The sequence below is a fragment of the Periplaneta americana genome, chromosome 14 (genome assembly GCF_040183065.1).
Source record: "Periplaneta americana isolate PAMFEO1 chromosome 14, P.americana_PAMFEO1_priV1, whole genome shotgun sequence".
In the NCBI taxonomy this organism is placed as follows: Eukaryota; Metazoa; Arthropoda; class Insecta; order Blattodea; family Blattidae; genus Periplaneta; species Periplaneta americana.
The window spans coordinates 56,594,895-56,616,920 of NC_091130.1; the positions used below are offsets into that span (position 1 = coordinate 56,594,895).

Genomic DNA, 22,026 nt, shown 5'->3' on the forward strand with positions numbered 1-22,026 from the left:
TCCACACAACTTCTGGACAGTAATTCGACTCTTACTGCCTATAGGCCTATAAAAGCAATTGCTTATCCAAAAGTGGTTCACAACACATTACTGTTGTGGAGTATAGATTGGCGGCATTCAACCCTACTACACAGTTCACATCTGCTGTTCAGAGAACATGCGAAAACAAAACAAAGCTGGGTGCTTGGAGATTAGTGTTCTAATAGAAGAATTTGGTAACGAGCACTTCATTAGGAAAGAAGAAAATGTATTTTATCAGAAAAAAAGGAGAAATTTTTTATTTGAAACACTTAAAATGTTACAGTCATTCATTGTAATGTGTAGAGACTCGTAAAGCATGCACTCATGGTATCGCTGGAAACATGTTAAAATTGGAAGGGGAAGCCATGATTTCCTATCTAGTGTGTATATTTGAATTATCAATAACCAATGGTATTGTCCCGCGAGATTGGAAAGATGCAATAGTGGTGCCAATTTAGGTCAGGGTTTGGCTCAGAGGCAAAAAATTACAGACCAGTCAGCCTCACCTCTGGGGTTCGCAAACAGATGGAACATTTGATTTCAGCATATCTAAGGCAGCATTGGAATGATTCAAATTGGTTACGTAATTGTCAGCATGGGTTTCAAGGTGGCTACTCATGTGAGAGTCAATTAGTAACCGTATGTCGGGATTTAGCAGACAGAATAGATTCAAATAGCCAAGTAGATGCAGTGATTATTGACTTTTCACGTGCATTCGATGTAGTCCCACACGACATATTGTTGGTTAAACTACAATATTAACAGGGGTTGACTTCAGAGCTCCAATGGATCAAGGGATCTTTAACTTGTTGCACTCAGAGAGTATGGGTGGGGGAGGAATTATCGAGCCCAATAGAAATTACTTCCAGAGTCCCACAGGGGAGTGTCTTGGGGCCCCCTTCTATTCCTGGCTTTTGTAAATGATCTGCCAGTTAACATCTTGTTCAGGGTTCGCTTATTCGCAGATGACTGTATTGTATACAGGGAAATAAGAAGTTATGAAGATACTACTCTTCTTCAGAATGACCTCAATAGAATAAACGATTGGGCAACGGCCAACAAAATGAAAATAAATTCTCTAAAGAGCAAAGCCGTCAGTTTTACAATAAAAAGAAATAAAATAATCACATCATAAATGTTAAGGGTGAAACCTTTCCGGAAGTTAACAAATGTAAATACCTAGGAATAACTTCTAGCGGCGATTAAAATTACTATTTATTTTACGAAATATCCACCAAAATAGAACCTTGTAAAGCACTGAAATAACTAGTTTTACTTCACCAAACAATCAGGGCCATAGTGATAACCTATAAGTCCTGGAGATATGTCAATACAGGAAAGTGAAAGTCATGAGCTGATTGCGGATGACTAGCGCATTATGCATGAAAGTTGGTAGGTCTGTAATTTAACAACAAACCTACAGCAGCAACCTGCTTCCAATACGGCTCGCTTCGTGGCCTTACTATTACAGGCATGAATTATTTGAGAGATGTGATTTTTGAAAATGAAGGGCAAATGAAGTAATGAATGAGTGATGCAAAATTAAGACATTTTTTCTTCATTGTTCTATATACACTTTTAACACTTCCAAACTAGTCAGTTAGGTAATTTCCTAAAAGTTAAAACATTTGTTGTAGCTCAGTTGACGAAACATTGTTTCGTTAAGTAATTTAATATATTTGATCTATTCCTGAATGTTGACTGTTTCACACATAATAAGAGCCAGTTTATTATTCTTTTTTGAAGGGAATCCCACTCCGGCTTAGCTCAACTCAAAGATGAGCTGAATTTCGACCCAGACTTAGTTGAACGTTATATAGAATTGCTGTGTGAATTCAGTCCTGAGAAAGTATTTTTATATATCACTAGCAGTGAAGGGTATCGTCTGGATAACGCTCTGGAGGTATGTTTCATTATATGGTATGTATTTCATTATGATTGTAGCATAATGTTTGATATCTCAATAATTTGGCCTCAGTTTTTTTATAAATATTAATTTTTTTTCACCAAACAGATGTGTTTCCTTCCACAACGTACATTAACTATATAGGTATATAAAAATAAATAAATAAAAATAATAAACTGAGTGTATAAAAAATCGGACAATTATTTCGATTATTGATAGATGTATTTCCGAAAAGAAAACATTTAAGTGCCAGAAATGTGTCATATACTTTCTCATTATGCGTTTTGCAATGAATGTCCCTTTATCATGTTACAAACGACATTACCATTTATAGTTCGTTTTTTGAATGTGTCATTTAATAACAATGCAAATAAAAAGATTAACCTCCGTTTCCTGCATTACATTCTTTATAATCCCAAAATGACTTTTGACTTCATTTATACATTGTGTGTTTAAATAGATAATCATTCATTCATAACTTTCTACCCAAGGGCAGGTCTTTCACTGCAATCCCAGCATTCTCCAATGTTCTCTATCTTCTGCTGTAATGTTATCTATCATCTGATATCTTCTTCTACCTCAAATTTTTCTCCCGTTCATCTTTGTGCATTCCATTAAGTTATTTATTATTTCATCTTTGCCAAAGTAGTTGAAAGGAAATATTTTCAGGGGGAAGGGAAGTGGGAAACATAGCAGTGATCTGAAATAAATCAGACATGGAAGAAAAATAAAGAAGATAAACTTGCGAATACTAGATGAGGCAGTAGAACAAGTGAACAGCTTCAAATACTTGGAGTGTGCAATAAGCAGTAACATGAGTTACTGCCAGGAAGTCAAAGGAGGATAACAATGACAAAGGAAGCTTTTAATAGAAAAAGGAGCATCTTCTAGACCTCTGGAAAAAGAACTAAGGAAGAGACTAGTGAAGTGCTTTGTATGGATGTAGCATTGTATGGGGACAGAAATATAGACATTACGACGAAGTGAAGAGAAATGACTAGAAGCATTTGAAATGTGGATATAGAGAAGAATGGAGCGTGTGAAATGGACAGACAGAATATGAAATGTAGCTATGTTGAAAATGGTGGGTGAAGAAAGAATGATGCTGAAAATGATCAGAAAGAGAAAAAGGAATTGGTTAGGTCAGTGTCTGAGAAGAAAGTTTCTACTGAAGGATGCACTGGAAGGAATGGTGAATGGGAGAAGAGTTCGGGGCAGAAGAAGATATCAGATGATAGACGACATTAAGATATATGGATCATATGAGAAGACTAAGAGGAAGGCAGAAAATAGGAAGGAGTGGAGAATGCTGGGTTTGCAGTGAAAGACCTGCTCTTGGGGAGAACACATATGTATGTATTGTTTGAAAACTGTTATATACCAACTGGCATTTGAAGTAATTGAAGATAATGATAAATATTTTATTAATTTGTTTTAAGAAAAATAATCTTGAGTTCCATCTGAACTGTAACTATCGCCATATAAATAATAATTTTCTTCAATTTCTTGTAAACTTCGGCAGATTACAAAGAAGTACTCACAAGTGGAAGCAACAGCATTCCTCTTGGAAAAGACTGGAGACTTTCAGGGAGCCCTGAGCCTCATGATGGAAAAGCTGAACAATCTCTCAGCTCAAGAGCCAGCAGATCACATGGATGTAGAAGAGTTTTGCAATATCTCTAGCAAATGTGTTGGTCTCTGCCAACGTGGTTCTGCCATGTTGGATGAGAAAGGTCGCCAAAATCTGTGGTTTCCACTGCTAGAAACTCTGATGAAACCACAAAGAAAGGAGAAACCTCCACACTTAGCAGGTACTAATCAATTTCTTATCCAAAAATGCTGCTTCTCTTTCCTTAAAAGGACTCCTTTCATATTTCTTTTGTCTTTGTATGAATACAGTATGTCCGGCTTATGTATAACATTTCATTATTTTATTACTTGAAAAGTATTGTTGATATTTACACTCGGTTTGCTTCTACGGGTAGGGTAACTCAAAATGTTTTTTACATACCTAATACACCTCGATATGCGCACCATTAGTGGCGCGGTAGACGTCCAATCTGTATTCCATCTCTCTCCATGTGTTTTGCAGCATTGCACGCGTAACATTTGCGACAGCTGCAACAATGTGATGGCGCATATCTGGTTGTGTTTGTTAACCTTCCCAGAAGTGTGGAATTTAGTCTTGTCTGAGAAACAAACCATATGAAGGAATGCCTGATTTTCATCAATTTTTGCTAGAATTGTCTCTGTGAACCGGTGTTCATTATAGATGCCTGTTGCTAGTAGCCCAGAGATGGGGTGTAGTCAATATGTACTGCAGGGCTGTGTCTTCTGCAACTGGTATTGATGATTTTAATTTATTTCTTTTGTGGTTTATGGATGGACAGTAAAGAAGAATGTGTTCCAGATCTTCATCATGATTATTACACCACAGACAAGTAGGATTATCAGAAATGTGAAATCAGTGTAGGTACAATTGAGTGACAATGAGACCTGTTCTGGCTCTTGTTAAAAATGTTTGAACATGTCTGGGCAAGTTTTTGTACATTTTCAGGTCATTTGGTTTCCTTTGTACAGACTGTAAAATTTTTCCTTTGTCAGAAGAGAGCCACTTGTTGATCCATAGGTTTGTAAAATGAGACTTTACTGAAGCAAAGCCAATGGATAGAGATATCACTTGAAGAGGTCTTGGTTGCAATTATGTTGCCTGTTTTGCAATATTATCGACTTTCTCGTTTCCAGGTATACCACAATGACTAGGTATCCATTGAAATGTTATTTCCTTTTGGAGTTCTTTTAGTTTACTTAGTTGTTTCTGAAGTGGAGTAATTCTATGTGCATATAGGTTTGGTACATATTTAATTATATTAAATATAGGTAGTTGGTAAGTATGCAAATAGATTTTTCAGAAATTTGAGTAACACACTGAAGAGCAGCATCAATAGCTAGCAATTCAGTGTCAAGACTGGAGGAGGATGAACATGGTATGAAACAACTTTCTTGATATTTTGGAATATAATACCCTGCTCCTGATGTCCCATTATTAGGATTTAGAGATCCATCTGTATAAATCTGAAGGTGAACCTTATATGTGCTGCAGAGTAGTTCCATGGCATCTAACTTAAGAATGTATTGAGGATCATTTTTAGAATGATTTCCTGGAATTTGTATGCTATATTCTGGAGTCAAAATATCCCTCATTTCTCGTGAAAAACAACAACTGAATAGACTACAGTGGACTATAGTGGACTTCATGTTGTCATCAAACAGGTGGATACATTAAGAAGATTGATTCATTGTCTCTGTGAATGTCCTCCGTCTTGTCTTCAGGTTTGATTTGATGACGAATCTGAAGTTTGTACGCTTGTAGGCGCAACCTTTTATGGACGACATCGTGTACTGTCGAACAAGGTAAAATTAGCTTCCTACTTGCTCGTTGGATTGATTTACGGGGGCTCCACTGGAAAGACTTATGGATTAATTCGACATAAGCCACTGGAACAGCGTGCTTGGTGTGGTGGCCCGACTTTGAAATCAAACTCCAGTTTCACGAAGGCATCTGTCCCATTTCATGATTGTTACATACGTTGGAACATAGTCAGTTGGTCGCAGTTGATATTCACACCGAAATCGACGTTGTACCTGCGTAACAGATTTCATCTCTGCGAGAGAAAGCACACAGAATGCCTTCTGCTGTGGAGTCCACATGGTTACTGACGTTAATTGGCTATTTCCGCGAACGACGTAGTTTGTGCATGCAATGTACACTCCCTCCATGCAAACACAGAAAACATTTGGAGTTATCCTACCCATAGAACCAAACCGACTGTAAATATAAACAATACTTTTCAAGTAATAAAATAATGAAATGTTATATGTTTAAGCCAGACACAGTGTATTAGAGTGTATAAGGTATTTCTTATGGCCAGATGTGACTCTAATCTAAATAAGTCATAGCAAAGTGGAAGTGACGTAGACTGACAGTGGCTGAGCATCAGTCAGCTTTTGTTTTTTCTTTTGTGATGGTGAGGATCAATTTTGTGACGTATTTTAGTGTTTTACATGTACCTTTTATTTTACAGTAGTGTTATGTATGTATGTATTCACACTGCAAATGGGTATATACCCGGTGGCAGTGGTAACTGGTTACACTCAATAATGACAATTAATAATAAACACAACTAATAAATAGCAATAATTAATAATAATAATAATAATAATAATAATAATAATAGTAATAATAATACTAATAATAATAATAATAATAATAATAATAATAATAATAATAACAAGGAGCATCCTAAATTAAATGAAGCATGGTCACTTAAAATAATGTTTGAAGTAAATCTAATTTGTATCTTAACCCTAAGTTCGAACTAAGACCCACGAGTGTGACAGGTTCATACCTGCACAAGTACCTTTCGGCACTACACTTATTTCGCTGTCAACTCACTCACTGCACTGATTCTACCCGATTTCACTAACACTTCTAAACATTTCACTGTTCAAATACATTGCACAGCCACTTCACTGACACCAACACACTTCACTTACACAATAGACTTCACTGACACTACACACTTCACTGATACAACACACTTCCTCACTGATAGAACACTTCAAATAACAAGATATCAATTACACCCTTTAAGTAATGTGTATAATATACTATCGTCTATTAGTAAAGTCCTTAAGCCTATTTTTAAATACATTTTTGGTTATTGGTAAAGCCTTTAGTAAGTCTGCAGGTAAAGCATTCCGGTCCCTGATAGTAGGATTGAGAAAAGAAAACTTTCCAGTGTCCGTCCTCTGTCTTCTTTCCCTCAATTTATATGAGTGGTTGTGCATTAAAATGTTACAATGGAAGAACGTCACTGTATTGTATTATACAAACAAGCATAAGAAACACTATATAAAGTATACCATTATTTTCTAACTCATCTTGTAGCATCAAGTACTGTACTTGTTTGTCTGCTAACAGGGTTGCAATATGTCAGAAGTTTACAGTTTATGTTCTTGAGAAGGAAATTAATAAAAATTTGCATGTCCATTTTTGCCGAAAACTTTTAGGTTTTCTAAGAATAAGCATTTTTTACCAACAGATTTTTCCATTTGGTATTTTCACTTTCTGCTAATATTTTAATGTTGTAATTGTGGTTGATCTTGCTTTTGATTATTCATAGGACAAATTTAGACTTGTATTGTGTTCAATTTTGGAGCCTTTTTTCGCCAACATATCAGCCCTCTCATTCCCATTTATGTCACAATGTGCAGGTATCCACTGAAGAAGTATGTGTTTATTTAGATTTTGAATTTGTTTAACCATAGAATGTATTTCTTTAATTTTTTTCCATTTTTGGGTGATTTGTTGATACTATTGCCTGGATTATTGTTATGGAGTCTTTTGTAGAAAAAAAAAAAGAAACTGGCAAGTTCCTCTTGCTCTAGCCCCATCATCCTGATCTGTGAGGGAGCCATCTGTATATACATGAATCCAATCATTTGGTGGATATATTGTGTGCAGGGTTTCTAATGTGACAACGTTTGCTTCATATGTGGGTATATCTTTCTTGTTGAAGGATTTGTTAAAGTTTAATCTGTACTGTACATTAATATTGTCAAGTGGATTGTTACTACTCAGCCGATTTTCTTTCTGTTTGGGGATTCTTAGGATTTCTTTTAACTTTATTGCTACTTGTATGAATCCGTTTTGGGTTTTCAATGTATGCTTGGAATTTTGATTTTTGAGGAGCATCATTTCAAAACGTGTTATGTTCCCGAATTCTAATTTTACAGGAAACAGTAAAACGTTTTTCTCCTAAAGTGTTTTGAATATGTATAAAAATGAATTGCCATCATATTAATATAGACATTTATAACTAATACTGATAAAATCTGAAATGTGTTTCCTATCACATTGCGGGGCAGTTTGTCTTTTAATTTGTTACTTAATACGTTTTGAAACAACACAAGGAATTTAATACATTTTGATCCGACACCTTTTGTTTGTTACACAATGCTGTTTCATTTATCTTTTTCACAGAGATGTCATTTATTATTTGTTATAAAGTAAATAACAGAAATTGTTATTTGAGATTAAATATTCTGTGTTCCGTATTTATTATCAACGAAATAGGCCTATCGTAAATTATACTAGGGCACTAATAAAATTGAAGCTACATTGTTTTTTGAGCACCCTTTAGTCTAAAATGATTACACATGACTAAAATAATTATGAAAATACAGTCTTTCAAAGTCTTTTAAAACCTGATTCTTCATGAAGATATTCACCATGTTGTTATTTTCAGTAGAAGATCCTGTATCATTGCTGAGGCAGAAACATAGAACCCCACGTCATCCATTTGTTCCCAACTATCTTCAAATCTCACTTTCAGCAAAGTATCCACATCGTTCTTCTTAGCATCAGTAAGATTTGTGGCACTGTTATTCTTCTTACTCCTCGTTTTATAATACGAGTGTCTACTTTGAAAGGATCATCATATCTACATGTGGGTTCCATTTTCAAAGTAACCTCTGATTTTCCATTTTTATAGATCCTTTTTAACGTAACCCTTTTCATACTCTTGATTGTGTCCACCTTTTTGTACTGTGAAGCTAGAGAATTGTCCAATTTTCTCCTAGAGTTTTAACGGAACCCACTGTTTCATAAAAAACCTATATTCATTAGGGGTAATTATCTCGGCCTTATTTATTTATTTTACTAGGTTATTTTACGACGCTTTATCAATATCTTAGGTTATTTAGCATCTGAATGAGATGAAGGTTATAATACTGGTGAAAAGAAAAGAGTCCGGGGACCAACACCGAAAGTTTCCCAGCATTTGCTCTTATTGGGTTGAGGGAAAACCCCGGAAAAAACCTCAACCAGGTAACTTGTCCCGACCTGGCCGTTACTCCACAGGTGTGGACTCAGCTTTCTTGCGCAACGTTTTCTCTATGACTCCCAATGGCCTCGCACTGGAAAATGCATTACAACTTTGGAAATATGTGGAGGTGCCTTGCTTTGGAGCCAGAAAGGAAGGACGTATATTATGTGCATGTTTTTGTTCTGCCCGCTGCATCTGTCAAGAAAAGTCTTATGCAAGTAACATCCTGCTCAAAGCTGAGAGCTTCGAGAAATGACATTCCTCCTGATGCCACTTCATTTGCGCCTCTTCCAGACTGAGTCTCCTTCCATGTATAGAATGTAGGGAACTTTGTGGGAATGATACATAGTGAATTGGAAACGATTAGTTGTAGAAAGGTCCAGTTTTCCCCATTGTGTGTATATGGAAATGCATATAGTTAAGAAGATAATATTATCTCAGAATGAGATATTTAATTCAGTTTACTTTAGTAACACAGTTGATGTATTTATCTTATTTCCATTTCGCTATTCCTTTTTGTTTTTGTTCTCAGCCTTTTCCTGATCCTCTTTGATCTTTCTCTAACTACCCTATTGCATAACCATCCATTTTTCACAAAAGTAGTAAGCAACCGTTATTTATTACATCGTACACATCGCTGACAACTTGGGAAAAAATGCGGCATTTCGTTCAGGTCAAACAATGAAAGGAAAACGGTTGGAAATTTAATACGATTTGAACCGATCAGTTTCGCGAACATAATACGATTTGATCCGACGCATCAGAAAGTGCATAAAAAAACACAGAATATAATACGAAATGATCCAGTTTTGTTATAATATATGATAGAAGACATGCTTATAAGTGCGAAATCGCATCTAACTAAATTTCGATGGAGAGGGGACTCAACACGTTTTGAAATGACACTCCTCATTTGTTCCATTTGTCAGAATTTTGGAGTCTTTCTTATTAACTTCTCATAAGTTAACAGAGTTTGAGTTTCTAATTCTAGCATAATGGGTTTGTTAGAGGTGATGGTTTGTAATGCTGCAATTGGTGTAGTTATGAGTACACCAGTTATCAAACGCAATGCTTGATTTTGAGTGCGTTGAAGTAATTCTTTGTTTGTATTAGAAGATATTATTAATATTTCTCCACAGTATTTTAGGATTGGTTTGATATAAATATTGCACGTGCTAAGTTGTTCTCCTAAGGAGAAGACATAGACAGACAGACTCTCACCAAATTAAGACCGAAAAATATCTAAGTTTTGCAATTTTTGTCTTTCAGTATTAAAGGAACAGACACAGCAGCTTTTAACCTCAATGAGTGGTTATGTATCATTACCTGCTATGATTCAAGTCATACTTATGGATCCTGCGTACAAAGGAGGAAAATTCGGTGATATAAGAGAACTTATGATGGGTGAGTTATTTGAAGTTCTCATATCTTCAGTTGACGATTTTGTTGTGTTTCATTTATTGGAGTTTTTTATATCAATATTACAGTCTGATCTGTTTGGATATGGATAATATTAATTTATTATTGCGGTATAAAGCTATTATGATAGTAGGAAAAATTTTTTGCTGGTTACATTATGATTAAAAGATAGGAGTTTCCATATATGACAATCAGGAACGCATAATCTGAAAGTACAAATGAAAAACTTAGATGATTAAAATGACTGCTACAAATCAACAGCGGGCACAATGTGTTCTTTGGTATGCTAAATTTGAGAGTGTTAAAGATAGTCAAAGGGAATTTCGATGTGAGTATGGTGTACGTAATGTACCTAAATACGATTCCATAATGTTGTGGTATCGAAATTTGTAGAAACAGGTTGTGTGTTAAAAAAACATGCAGGAGATCGCAGGCGAAACCCAGTACAAGAAGCAACTATCTCATGGCTTGGTCCCCAAACTCCCCAGATCTAACCCGTCCTGACTTCTTCATGTGGGATTTTGTTAAAGACATTGTCTATTCACAGAAACCCAGGAACATTGATGATCTGAGAGTAAAAATTACTCAAGCTTTTCAACAAATCACCCCTCTTATGCTACAACAGACATGGGCTGAATTCCATCACCGTTATGAATTACGCAGGTTGCGCAATGGGGGTCATGTTGAGCTCTGAGGAATCTCCCATCTTTCAGTGTTGTAAGCACAAAGTTTCAACAAATAAAGTTCAGTAGTAAATGTTTTATGGTGTTTTTATTTTATCCGTACCCAAATGGATCACCCTGTACATTTAGTCTTAGATAAGAGTTTATTGTAATCTTAATACAGTAAAACTTCATTTATACGTTTCTCACTTACATATTTTTTCTGAAGTCCCAGCAAAATTCCTATACTTTACATGTTAATTTAGTTCAGTTATACATTTTTCTCACTTATATGATCGTATTTTAAACCTCGAGAGGTATAAAACTTCATTAAATTTTGCTTGAAATTAGGTTTACCATGAAAATGTTGTTGTTTTCTAATGCCAGGCGTTTGACAATAAAGTCATTTGACCTCTTGCACTCCAATATTTTTCAAAGATATTATCATGGTCAACCACTGAAGCACAGATTTTGAGGTACTGTCTTATCAATTATCAATTAAAGTGCCCCTTTATTAAAAAGTCAAAAATTGTTTTCTGTCTTGCACTTGATCTGGTACTACGAATAATTGCAATTTCTACACAATTTAAATTGGAAGTGACATCAGTAATTTGACTACTATAAACATTAATGAATCTACGAATCACAGACACTGCCGCAAGGGCTTCGTTGCAAGAAGGATTTGGAATGTCTACCGCATTCACTTCCTCTTCATCTAGTCTTCACTGACAATGCGATTTAAAGCTGTTAGCAAGAAGGACAATCTCTGAATACAGTAGTCTTGCAGGTACAGGTACTCAAGGGTCGCATTCCATTTTATTGTATCCACGAAAGACTCCTGCAAATCCTTGAATATTCTGGCGCTAGCAGTAAATGTAAAAATCCAGGACAATTTCTCGGTATTCTTTAAAGTACTATATTTTAGAATTTTCAGCAGATGAAAGGGTGTTTTAAATCGGATGATGAACGTATTAAGTATTGGATTTTACATGGTTTTATATAGGGATGTCAAGGGACTGAGCGAAAAGATTGTATAACATGGGATAGCATAACAAACGGGTGTGTATTATGGGGGTTTCACTGTATATTATCGAGACAGGCCTCCTTACCTCTAGCTATACATCACATTCATCCTTATTTGCAGTACCTATCAGAACTGGAACTATTGGTCAACAGGTCTGGGTTGGTGTCAGAACATTGATTGACAATGACCCAGTTTTGAAGACGATATTTTGTCAAAAAAAGGGGGTGTATATTATAATCACGTAAATACGGTACAATGTGTTCATTGTTAAGATGTGGCCAGTTTTGAAATTGCTGGAAATTTGAAGCTGCCCATTCTTGTCTCTGCACGTGCTAGCTTCAGTAAATCGGTTATGCGCCAGTGGGAGAATCAGTTCAGAGAGGGGAGAGAAGTATGTGCAGAGGGAAGAAATAGAACATTTTAAGCTATGAGAATCTAGATCGAAAGCTGTGGCCGCACTGAATACAACTAATCCTAAGACCCCTCCAAACTGAAAATATTTTGAAGTAGACTCAATCTGATATGACGAGAAGGGTGCTCATTGGTTTTTTAATTCCAATGAGTAGAAGAAAGAGGAAGTGTGTGTGTGTGTGTTCGTTTTTTTTTTAATAATCACATGTTATTAATTATTATTAATGCTATTTCAGATGTAATTAAATTCCATTTCAGTTACATGTTTTTTTTCTGATCCCCATAAAATGTATAAATGAAGTTTTACTGTATTTTATTTAAATCATTTAACTTTTAGTATTATATTATGTAACTGGAATTACTCAGGCATCAGCATTTGCTCTATTGAGTGAAAACTAGAATTATTTTAAATGCAATAAAATCCATCGTAACTGGCACCCAAATAACTGGCAATACAAAACCAACGGCACTTTTGCCTGGGCCAAAAAAATAAGTTTAAATCTGCCACATTACCACAGTCTAGGCCGTCAGTTTTGACACATTAGGAAGTTCGCATGAACTTTCATTTTCAGTGAATATTCAAACCTAAAATTAGTGTATTATTTGTGTTGTGTGATGTGTTTTAATATGGAAAATCCAAACAGTTTTTATGTTCATTCAGTTATGAGCAAGTGATAGAGAAATAAGTTTCACATGGCTGCAGTTTTAACATTTGGCACCATGAAATACGAACTTTTTTTTTTTTTTTGATTCTACTGTATGTACTGGTACTGGTATATGTAGGCTAATTTATTATTTTAATAATTCAAATTTAATTTAAAATTTTGCATTTGTTATCAGTGAAATATATAATTAATTTGTATTTTCTGCATACTTTTGTCCAACATAAGTTTAATATCCAGTTTTGGAAAATTTATTTCCTTTTTCGAATATTTTTATCTATAATAGTAAGAGCCAATTTTAAGGATTGCCATTGATTATTTGTCCCTAAAAAATCTGATGGTGTCATACACTTTCCTATTTTACAGGTATGTTAAGCAATTCTTGTTATGAGGAAACACTTCTTCAAGCAACAGCTCGTTTGTTAAGCACTGACCTTCATCATCGCCTAGCAAAACTATTAGCATCATCAAACCAAGGCATTTCGCCCCGCAGCCTTCTGTGTACTGTGTGCCATAAACCTCTGAATATACTCAAGTCTGATGATCAGGATGTTCTCTTCAGGTACTACTTTAAATTTTACTTTAAAGCTGGGCGTAAATCAATGTAGCAAAGCACTTTTGCATTCTTGCTTGTACCGAAAGTAATGTGCAATATCTTACACATTCAGCTTATTATTAAAATGTAATGTATATTTTATACAATAAAGTTTTCGTGGAAGGAAAAAAACAGTCAGCTTGTTATATCACAGTCATAGCTGTGGTCGAGGAAGATGCTATTGTAATATTGTTTGAAGAAATCGTACACAGAAGCTGAAAATCAATGTCTTTGAGTGCATGCAATTACTGTGAAAAGGCACAAGGAGACTTTACTACAGAATTTTCTCCAAGAATTGCGATGTGATGAAAATGAATTTGGAAATTTCACATATTATCTTTTGATATGTACTTTTGATTTTATTGCGACTCTGATCCGTGAGAAAATGAGAAGAAAAGATACCACTTTTATTACAGAGATAAATCAGAACAAAGATTGTACAGGGTGTCTGACTCAAGGCGTTCATAAATTGTTTTAGGCATCATGCACAAAACTACTAGAGGTGGACACTTTTCGTCATTAAAATTCTCTAACTCACAGCGCTTATATTTTAGTTTTAATAAAGTTTCAAAACGGCTGAAATAATAAATACACATAGACGGGTGGACTGATTAATAGACCTATATTGATTCATACGATGTGTGTGAGGAAAGAAACATTCATTTCTAACATGCAGATCCCTGAAGGTAGTTCATGGTTCTCAGCTATAGTAATGGGTTCTGTGAATATGTATACTCTCTATGAGGATTCGATCCACAGTCTTCTTTTCGTACTTTTTAATTTTGAACTCCGATTCCAGTTGATTCTAGAACATTCTAGTTAAAACTACTTTAGAACGGAAATATGCAATCAATCGAAACATCACATGAACGAGAATGTTCCACAGAAGTACCTATAAAAGCTCGAATCCTGCCTTCAGTAATCATTCACGTTTCGAATCCCAGAAACTCATGACAGCAAACATAAAAGGTAGTGAGAGAATAATTATTTTCCCATTATAGTGAATATAACGTGTTCCAGTGAGCAGAATACATCAGTATGGTCCAACTCCATGTGGGTTGTCGTCGATTTCGTATGTCGTAGAGCATATGGTCTGTCATAGTCCGAATTCAACTTTTTTCTTGGTTTACCCAGGTTGTGACGCTCTCATGGTAGCGTCACTAGGAGTGATGTAATTAAAATATCTTTTTATCAATTAATAAATTGTGTTAAACCTCTATGCTCTCGGTTCTTTAAAGGTACTTTTTTTTATTATGTCCGCTAGTTATTCCGAATGAAACAAAAAAAGATTGTGTAAGAGACTGACGATAAATTACATATTAAGAAAATATAATATGCAAATTTATAGAACAGTAATTCAAAGTATTTATACCTATGGCGGAGAAGTATGGCAAATTTCTACAAGAGAACAAAATAAAATTTTGGCTACAGAAATGGATGTTTTAAGAAGATCAGCAGGGAAATCAAGAAAAGAAAGAGTAAAAAAATAGAGAGAAAAAAGAAATTATGAAAGTAGAAGAAGAACCAGACATTATTGATATTATAGAGAAGAAAAGACTACAATGATATGGACATGTAAAGAGAATGACAGAGGAACGACTACCACGACAAATTATGGAATGGATACCGACAGAGAGAAGGAAAAGAGGTCGTCAAGCAAAGACGTGCATAGAAGGGGTACAGACTGCCATGACTTCCAGGAATTTGACACCAGAGCAGTGGATGGATAGGGAGGATTGCCGTTTGGTTTCCGGAAGATGGCGTCAGCAGTCATGAAACTGGAAGAAGAAGAAAATATAATATCGGGGCTGTAAGAGGAGCAATTGACTCGATAAAACACTATCCAATGATAAACGCGACTATAAGAAACGTTGGAAAGCCGAAAGAAAATAAATAATTAACAGATTGACTGCACATGTTTAACATAAAATTATCATACGAAGACATTCACATGGACGCTAATACACACCCTTGATTCCGCCTGCAAAACCATTAAATACCTCCTACATGACTGGACTCGTATTTGGGCTGCCTAAACAAAAACGAACAGCTTAAATCAGACACCCTGTATAATTATACAATCTGTTGTATCACAACAATTAACTTTTTTGCATCTATTTTCATATTGGTTCAAACTGATAAATGAACCACAATCACAATATTGCTTTGAACTAGGAAACAAATGAGGAACAGCAGCTGACAGTTCAATGGCACATGCACATAACAAAATGTTTTACCAGAGAGTAATGGTCTGGCTGTATTGCCTAATTGTGCCAAATAATGCTGGATAGCACTTCCACCATTTGCTTTCTTGCTGTGCAGAGTCATGTAATCAGTGGCGGTGCGTCAATAAGAGCACAAGAGCACGTGAACACCTTGTTTCCATTAATGATTATTTCAATACAGGTTAAATCTTTAAGTTAAGAATTTAATTTACACTGAATAATTTTATCGTGCAATTCGATATAACCTGAATTATTATATAAATTATTATTTTTTTTTTTATTTTATTTTTATGTTAAAATTAATTAATTGTTCACGACTAGTTTTATTATTTAATACCGTATTGACGTAGTGGGGATGTATAATATCAGAATCGAGTATTTTAAACTTCCCGCATCTTGCATAAACTTCTTATGTAAACTTGGCAACATCCGTTCACGTACAAGCCGTGCTCTTTTCGAGATGGTTAAAGGAATTTCACGCATGCGCGGGAGAAAATTGTCTTTAGCTGGCCGCTTATGACTCGTCAAGAGCACAAAGCGTTAAGTGAACATGATGAGTATCTATCCTACAGATGTCAGGTGCATCGGTGCCTATCGTTCACGTGCTATATCTCGAGGAGGAAATTTAAAAGCCTGTAGATGTCAGCATCTGACTGTAGAAACGTTTACTTTTCGTAGATGTGTGTACAGTGCTGCTACGAGAGTGTAGCATGTGAATTACTATACTTCAGTGTCAGCATAATAGCATAGTTTGACTTTCAAACAAGTTCTGGCTGACTGTGGTGGTGATATGAATTTAAGTATCTGTATGGTGGTGTATAATATTTAAGAATAATATTTACTGTCATGTATTTATAGCAATCAATCTATGCGAATGGGTTTACAGTACTGGTATAGGCTATAGCGTATCAGTGTGTTGTGAATCAAAATATATTACTGAACACACGCGTTTGTAAATAACGGGACTGTGGTATGTATTCATTATTAACAAACGTAAACAATGAACTCTGTTCAATGAAATTTGGAACAGTAAAGAACTGGGTAAACTGGCTTACCAGGAAAAATTGGAAATAGAAAGACTGTGTTTCATTATTATTACTATTATTATTATTATTATTATTATTATTATTATTATTATTATTATTATTATTATTATTATATGTCGTTTTGAATTTATACACGGTTTTTTTCGATAGTGAAACATTGGAATCATGACATTTCATATTAGCCTAAACGTACAATTTCAAATTCTCTTCGATTTTGGAACCACAAAATTGTGAACACATATAATATTTAATCACGAGCCGCCATTGCATGTAATATTAAACTATACGAAAGCATGAATAATTTCAAGGGAAAAATTGTTCCGGGGCTGGGTATTGATCCCGGGACCCTTTGCTTAGTGCACGAATGCTCTACCAACTGAGCTACCCAGGAACTACACCCGACACCATCCCAATTTTTCCCTTGGGACAGTGTCGGGTGTAGTTTCTGGGTAGCTCAGTCTGTAGAGCATTCATGCGCTAAGCGAAGGGTCTTGGGATCGATACCTGGCCCCAGAACAATTTTTCCCTTGAAATTATTCAAGTCTGCTTCACAGGGAGCTTTACCTGAAAATAAAATTTGCATATACGGAAGCATGTTTCAGCAAAAGTGCTTTCGACAGAAGCAGCTTTGCTATACTGTATAGCTCTGGACACAGTATTAAAATTATTCTACGATACAACATGCACGAGATTTGGACACGAGATCAAATGCATCTTATATGAACCCTGATTTTCAGACCCATTTTCAAAGGAAAAAATGAATCTTATATACCTCTGATTGAGGTTCTGGCTGGTATGTATATCTATTTTATCAGGCAGTACATTTCACTTGACGATATGTGTCAGAGGAAGAAGAATTGTTTGTACTGGTATGCATCTGAAGTTAGATTAGTGGACTATGTAGCTAATTGGCGATGTATGCATTGGAAGGGGAAAGGAACTGGCCACCCTACCCCATTATCTCCTGGCCTAGTTGCCTCATTAGTGATGCCTTATTGGGTTACTTATGAGGTTCAAACCTGTCTTTGGACAGTTGACTAAACAACAACAATACACCAGCAAATACTGTAATCTTTGTTGTTGTGTGACAGTCACTTTTTTCTTGAAACACTTCAATCAATTGGTATTATTTCTTGTGTTGTAGGTGTGGGCATGCATACCATGCAAGCTGTCTAGAAGCGCCTTGGCAGTGTCTGCATTGTACAGTGCCAAGCTCAACACCTGCAAGCCCCACGTCGAGGCCGCAGAGCTTACCCCAGCCTGTCTTGTCTCCAGCCAGACCTGCTCCTTCTTCAATAGCTTCCCAAGGTCTCCTCCATAGTCATGACTTCAATCTTCGATTGGCGCCACCACCACCACCTGACTTGGAGGGGATATTCTAGTCGTCGCGTGATTGCTCTCAGTGTCGAGATTAGCTTTAAGCAAAAATATGGTGCTGAACAAAAAAAAATAGCCAGTTTCAGTAACTTGGTCTGCTGGAAGAGTGTTCAGCGGCATTGAGAGTGGGAGAAGGGGCTTCTGAATCTTATTACTATGAGGTCACTGCAAACTGGAGAGAAAGCATTAATGGTTTATTAAGGAGAAGTCTGTATTGGACCTTTCCGCATTGTCGATGAAATATAAAACATATGACTAGATCTCGGAATTTTACATACTAAAAGTTAATATTGTTCCTCGGTATAGTTTATAAAACAGAAGCCATGCCCCCACTTCTTTGACACGTCATTCTTGTCATTCATTATTTTCCTTTCAGTACCGCTAAAGGTCTCTAATCCTCTTAAAAACCGCTTACAAATTAACGCATGGTTTACAAGTTTCATTACCCAGTCCTTGTGACTCTGTTGTCTATTATTACATATCGGACTCCTGTGAACTAAGCTTAAAACCCTCCTCACCGGACACATCTATTCATCTACACTCAGTGTCATTCTTAACTTTTAGCACCTAAAATTCCGAGCTCTACATATGACATTCCAAAGTTCATATATACCTTTATCTTCAGATGAAGAGCAAGGACGAAATGAATCCTAATTGTTGGGTCTGTTATAAATTATTACATTTACAATTTACAGTTTAATTTGTAATGACCCCGTTGAGTAATATTTCTTTTGACCACGTCATATGCACCAGAAAACCCTTGCAAATGTCTGTATTCTGTATTTTTGTCAGAATTGGAAAAAAGTTTAATTCTCAGCATTACATTATTCTGAGGCATTTAGATAAACTTGCATCCTAACTATAATAGTAATTCTTTCAAAACAACATATAAACACTGTAATTCAAATAACAATGTATCGTTTATAATTTGGAGGAAATCGTTTTTCTGTAGAGAAATCTTATACAGAATTCATTCATGTTCAGTGTCATAGCAGACTTTTGTTTGTCACCATACCAAATTATCAATCTTAGTTGCAGTGTTAGTAATGTTTAGGGGAGAGTTGGGTAATATCGGACAGTGATGTTTCTTTCATCTACCACCAGATGACAGTACCTAAGTGACATGGTTACATTTCTGTATGCGACATCTGAACACTGGTACTACCATCTGGTGGTAGATGAAAGAAACTTCACTGTACTACCATCTGGTGGTAGATGAAAGAAACATCACTGTCCGATATTACCCGATGTCCGATACTACCCAACTCTCCCGTACTGCTAATTTAACATTCAAGAGAGTTGTTTTATGGGAAATGCTCCAACAAAATAAAAGTTTTATACTTTTTATAAAATGGATAATATTGATCGAAATGTTGACTAATAACCTGAGAGCGATTTAGCTATGAAGTAACAAGAGATTCGCATGTTATTTTCTATTTTGGTAGAACTCTCCAGTCGTACGAGGTTGTGATTATAATAATATATAAATGCTTCGCTGCTCTTTGAACAATATAGAAGAGGTAGATTACGAATTATTTATTTATTCACTATTTGTTTACATTTTATTCACTGAGTAACTTGCAACTTCTTTACCGTGTTAATGTTTAGATAATTACCTGACTGACTAGTTTTGAAATGTTATCCTTTATTGTCCTAGGCTTTGGACAATGAAGAATAACACTTCGAAACTAGTCAGCCAAGTGATTACGTAAAAGTTAACACAGTAAAGAAGTTTCAAGTTAATCAGTGATTGTCTAAGTGTTAAAAGTGTATATAGAAAAATGACGACATTTTATTCGTTTAAATTCTATATTGCTTTGCTCATTATGAATTGACTAAGTTACTCTGGTTCCTATACAATTTGTTTATTCTTACTTTACCTCCATTTACGCAAAACTCTAAAAAACCGGGTGTACATTAGTATTAGTATAATATATAAATGAATGTATTCTATAATTTACATCATCAGGATTCACATATGTACAGATATATAAAAGACATTACCTATTAACAATAACACTTTTTACACTTAATTTCTGTTACTTTGGTGAGCATTTTTCTTTTAGTACTGTCTCTTGAATATGTGACTATGGCTGCTAAATATTTATAAGGTCCCTGGTATTATAAAATCAGTATTTTGAAAATAAACGTTGTCTCAGAATAAAGCAAGACATTGCTGAAAATTGTTAATACAGAATTTTTAGTGAATAAGTGAATTAGACATTCAGAAGCTCTGAACCCAGTACTACTCTCATTGTCACTTGACTGGTAAATTCTTTACCAAAATAGCTCTTCGGTACAGGGAAGGGGATACATATTTCCAACCAGAATCGTGATGCTGAGACCATGCTTAGCTTTAAATTATTCTAGCCTCAGTACCTTTCTCATAGATGTCTATTGGTACAACTCAGCTGCATAAGGTGTACAATTTTTATAACAAATGTAAATTTACACTAAAATGAAGGTTACTTAAAATGGAATTCTGTAGATATTATCATACTTCTCCCACATAAATAATGTTCAATAACGTATCGCAGAAATCCTTGTGTATAAAAAACATATATAGTCAAACATTTAATACATTCCATTTAAGGAAATAAAAAATAATTTTGTAACGAAAGCTATCAAATTATGCTTTTTTATAAGGGATATTTTCTCTGTGTATACATTTCTAAAATAGATCATTACTCTTAAAATTTGCTATTACTGTTGATTTCTGACGAACTAAAAATATTTCTCCTTACTGCATCCTAGTGTTACTGTACATAATACTCTTATTGACGCAGTAAACAGATGTCCTAAAATTTGTTTTAAAAGGAATTTCTTGTTTGTTTATTATATTTAGGAATGTTAGATTCAGTTTTAAAAATACATATCTAGATACCAGAAGCATGAAATCTATGTCCACTATTTGTTGAAATCGGGTTTTTATCATCTCTTAAGTTTATGTATCATGATATCGTACATATGTCTTAAACTTGTTCTAATGGGTAGAAATTTTAAAATATTGTGAAGTGTCCCAAATACTATACCTGGAATTTTTTCCATTCTTTTAGATATGTTTGCACATATATGTAAAAATCCCTTTATGCCATTGTTATGTCTGTACAGTATATCTATGTCAAATCGTCTTACTAGAGAATATCTATGTTAAATCATCTACTACAGTGTGTGTTGAGGGATTTAACACATACTGCAATAAAAAGGAAAGTGTATATTTTAACATAAAAATTTATACTTGTCATGTTATTCATAATCTATATTATTGTTTCAAAATGGCAGACATAATTTATGAAATAATCATCCTAAGACTCTCTTAATAGGGAATTATGGAACTGCGTAAATAATGCAACATTATAAAACTAAACGATTCCTGTTCAATGATTTGCTTGCGAATTCGAATTTGAACAAAATATGACTGACCATAAAAAATATTTATTTCCTGAATGTTTGAGTTACAATTGTGATGGACTTTTGCAAGAATTGATCCTTATGTATTCTCAATAGGGAAAACTTAATTCATATGAAACACATTGGAAAGAAATTCGAGTAATACAGGGTTGTTTCCGATCTCCGATAACGAATTTGAATGACATCATGTGCGTCAGGAATCACAGCTGAATTGCGGCGATAGGTGACAGACCAGTAGTGAGTGATTTCATAATCAGAGTGCACGGTGTATCACAGTAGCAATGCCCAAGCAAATCGAGCCTTTTTGGAAGGGGTACATAACAACTCTTTCTGATGCTAAGTACAGTAACGTAAAAATCATAGGAGTCTGCAAAAAA

The 22,026-nt window shown here is 35.0% G+C and overlaps 1 protein-coding gene across 1 annotated transcript in view; it reads left to right on the forward strand.

The window, feature by feature from the left end:
* Positions 1-18,552, forward strand: part of Vps8 (vacuolar protein sorting 8) — a 71,895-nt gene extending 53,343 nt beyond the window's left edge. Inside the window, exons 17-21 of the mRNA XM_069845297.1 lie at positions 1,768-1,924; positions 3,450-3,738; positions 10,087-10,221; positions 13,362-13,557; positions 18,006-18,552. Of these exons, the coding sequence (XP_069701398.1) occupies positions 1,768-1,924; positions 3,450-3,738; positions 10,087-10,221; positions 13,362-13,557; positions 18,006-18,243 (1,015 nt within the window). The 3' untranslated portion in view covers positions 18,244-18,552. The remainder of the gene's footprint in view (positions 1-1,767; positions 1,925-3,449; positions 3,739-10,086; positions 10,222-13,361; positions 13,558-18,005) is intronic.
* Positions 18,553-22,026: the final 3,474 nt, after the last annotated feature.